We start from the raw sequence: 2,379 nt of genomic DNA, 5'->3' as shown, positions 1-2,379 counted from the left end.
ATTTTAGGTTTAGGTGCCTTTTCATCCCACCATCATTCCTGCTGTTATCTGACTGGCCTGAGGGTAGGGTGAGCTTGTTTTGACCCCCCTGTCCTCCCTGTGTCCTCCAGCCACAGGATGGGTATCGCATGGTGCAGCAGTTCCAGTTCCTGGGCTGGCCGATGTACCGGGACACGCCCGTCTCCAAGCGCTCCTTCCTCAAACTGGTTCACCAGGTGGACAAATGGCAGGAGGAGTATGACGGCGGGGAGGGGCGCACGGTGGTGCACTGCCTGTAAGAAAACACAAAAACACAGCAAGGAAGATAATACTGGAGCCACTGATACTACTGCAGATACTGCAATATATTGCCACTCATACTACTAAAGTACTAAGACTGAGCTGATAGAGTTCCTCTGTGTTCAGGAGTGATGCTTTGTCTCCATCTAGTGGTGAAAAACTGCAACAACCCTGGTTTTAATGTTTCTAACTCCTCCCGTCTCTGCTCAGGAACGGAGGCGGTCGCAGCGGCGTGTTCTGCAGTATCAGTATCGTGTGTGAGATGCTGCGACAGCAGCGCTGCGTCGATGTTTTCCACGCTGTCAAAACGCTGAGGAACAACAAACCAAACATGGTGGACCTGCTGGTAACTGATACTCACACTGAAGTAAAAGTACCACAAACACAGCATAGAAATACTCCTTTACAAGAAAAACTCCTGCATTTGAAATCATACTTAAAGTACACAAGTATTATCAGCTTCATGTAGTGCAGTATCACAGTAGAAGTAGTGGTCAGTGTATTCATTCACTTATTTATTAATCATTTTCATGAATATTTAAAATCAGAAAAAATAAACATAAAATGATATGTATGTATGTAATATTCATTTCATATGAAATGTTATTATCATTTTAATATTAATTTATTATAATATTATCTATATACTGTAAATATGATTTTAAATTAGAATATGTATTATCATTCATATACCTGTATTATTATTTTTATTATAAACTTTGTCATTTTTATGAAATTGATGTTTTCACTATCTACAGTTAGTGTTATTATTGTTAATGTTATTATTGTTATTTGTAGTCTGAGTGTTGACGCTGACGTCGTCTCTCCACAGGATCAGTATAAGTTCTGTTATGAAGTCGCTCTGGAGTATCTCAACTCTGCTTAGCCTCCTTCATCCTCCTCCTCCTCCTCCTCCTCCTCCTCCTCCTCCCAGTGATGATGATGCTGCACACAGTCTGACAGGAGGAGAAGAAGAAGAAGAGGACGACTACTGACTGAAGATGAAGATGAGGAGGAGGAGGATGTTTTTGCACTGCCTTGTTTGACTGAACTGACTAACTGCAAGCATGATAACACACACTCACACACTCCCCCTGCTGGCCAGTGTGTGAACACACACACACACACACACACACACACACACACACTCACACTCACACTCACACACTCCCCCTGCTGGCCAGTGTGTGAAGTCACCATGTGTCACTTTGTTGTGTTGAATCTGTGCTTTTATTGTTCTGTCGCGTTGACGAGCTGAAACTAGCAGAACCAAAACGACACGAAGAGAGAAACTTCAGCACGTTTGGTTTTTGTTTTTCACGTCAGAGTGGAGCATCTTGATCAGCTGACAGACTCACAGGATCTACCTGAACTGATCTGTGTCCATAAGATAAATCCAAAAAGATCCTGATGCACATGAACTTCAGTCACTTCCTGTAGAGACTTTCTCTTCATGTCAGTAAAGACACAAATCCTCTCAAAGAGCATGATGGGAGATAAAATCCGTCCACAGCAGGATGATGATTATTATTATGATTATTATAACAACTTCAGTTTAAGACCCTCACAAAGTGTCGGTGATCAGTTATACAATCGATATGGAATCAATGTGTTTCCTGTTGTCAGGGTGATGTCAGATTTAAAGTGACGACGTCACATCTGATTGGTTTGTGAGCAACATGATGTGAGAGCTCAAAATTATCGTCAGGTTTAATTTCAATTTGTTTCTCAACAGGAATCTTACCAATAATACTTCATTTACAGTATGAAGTAAAAACGAATGCCAAAACTTTTCTGTTTCCCGCTTCTCAACTTATATACATATATATATATATACATATATATATATATATATATATATATATATATATATGTATGTATGTATGTATATGGGTGACAAATTAGAGGAAAAACCAATGCATGTCTGGATGCTGGACCCCTACAGTGAGGGTGTCTGGGGGCTCTGTTATGCTGGCATGGTTTGGGTCCACTTGTCCCCTTAGAGGGAAGGGTCACTGCTAATCAATACAAAGTAGTTGTGAGTGATCAGCTTTATCCTATGATGAAACATGTCTATCCTGATGGGAGTGGTGGAATTAT

The 2,379-nt window shown here is 40.9% G+C and overlaps 1 protein-coding gene across 4 annotated transcripts in view; it reads left to right on the top strand.

Moving 5' to 3' along the window:
- LOC121888118 (receptor-type tyrosine-protein phosphatase mu-like) overlaps positions 1 to 2,117 on the top strand; it is a 100,914-nt gene extending 98,797 nt beyond the window's left edge. For all 4 annotated transcript variants that reach the window (XM_042399473.1, XM_042399472.1, XM_042399474.1 and 1 more), the window contains 3 exons: positions 111 to 274; positions 490 to 625; positions 1,112 to 2,117. In XM_042399473.1, coding sequence (XP_042255407.1) covers positions 111 to 274; positions 490 to 625; positions 1,112 to 1,165 — 354 coding nt within the window. In that variant the 3' untranslated portion in view covers positions 1,166 to 2,117. The remainder of the gene's footprint in view (positions 1 to 110; positions 275 to 489; positions 626 to 1,111) is intronic.
- The last annotated feature ends 262 nt before the right edge of the window (positions 2,118 to 2,379 follow it).

This window comes from Thunnus maccoyii, chromosome 21 (genome assembly GCF_910596095.1).
Source record: "Thunnus maccoyii chromosome 21, fThuMac1.1, whole genome shotgun sequence".
Taxonomy (NCBI): Eukaryota; Metazoa; Chordata; class Actinopteri; order Scombriformes; family Scombridae; genus Thunnus; species Thunnus maccoyii.
The sequence above is the reverse complement of the archived record's forward strand: the minus strand, read 5'-3'. Positions and strand labels throughout refer to the sequence as shown.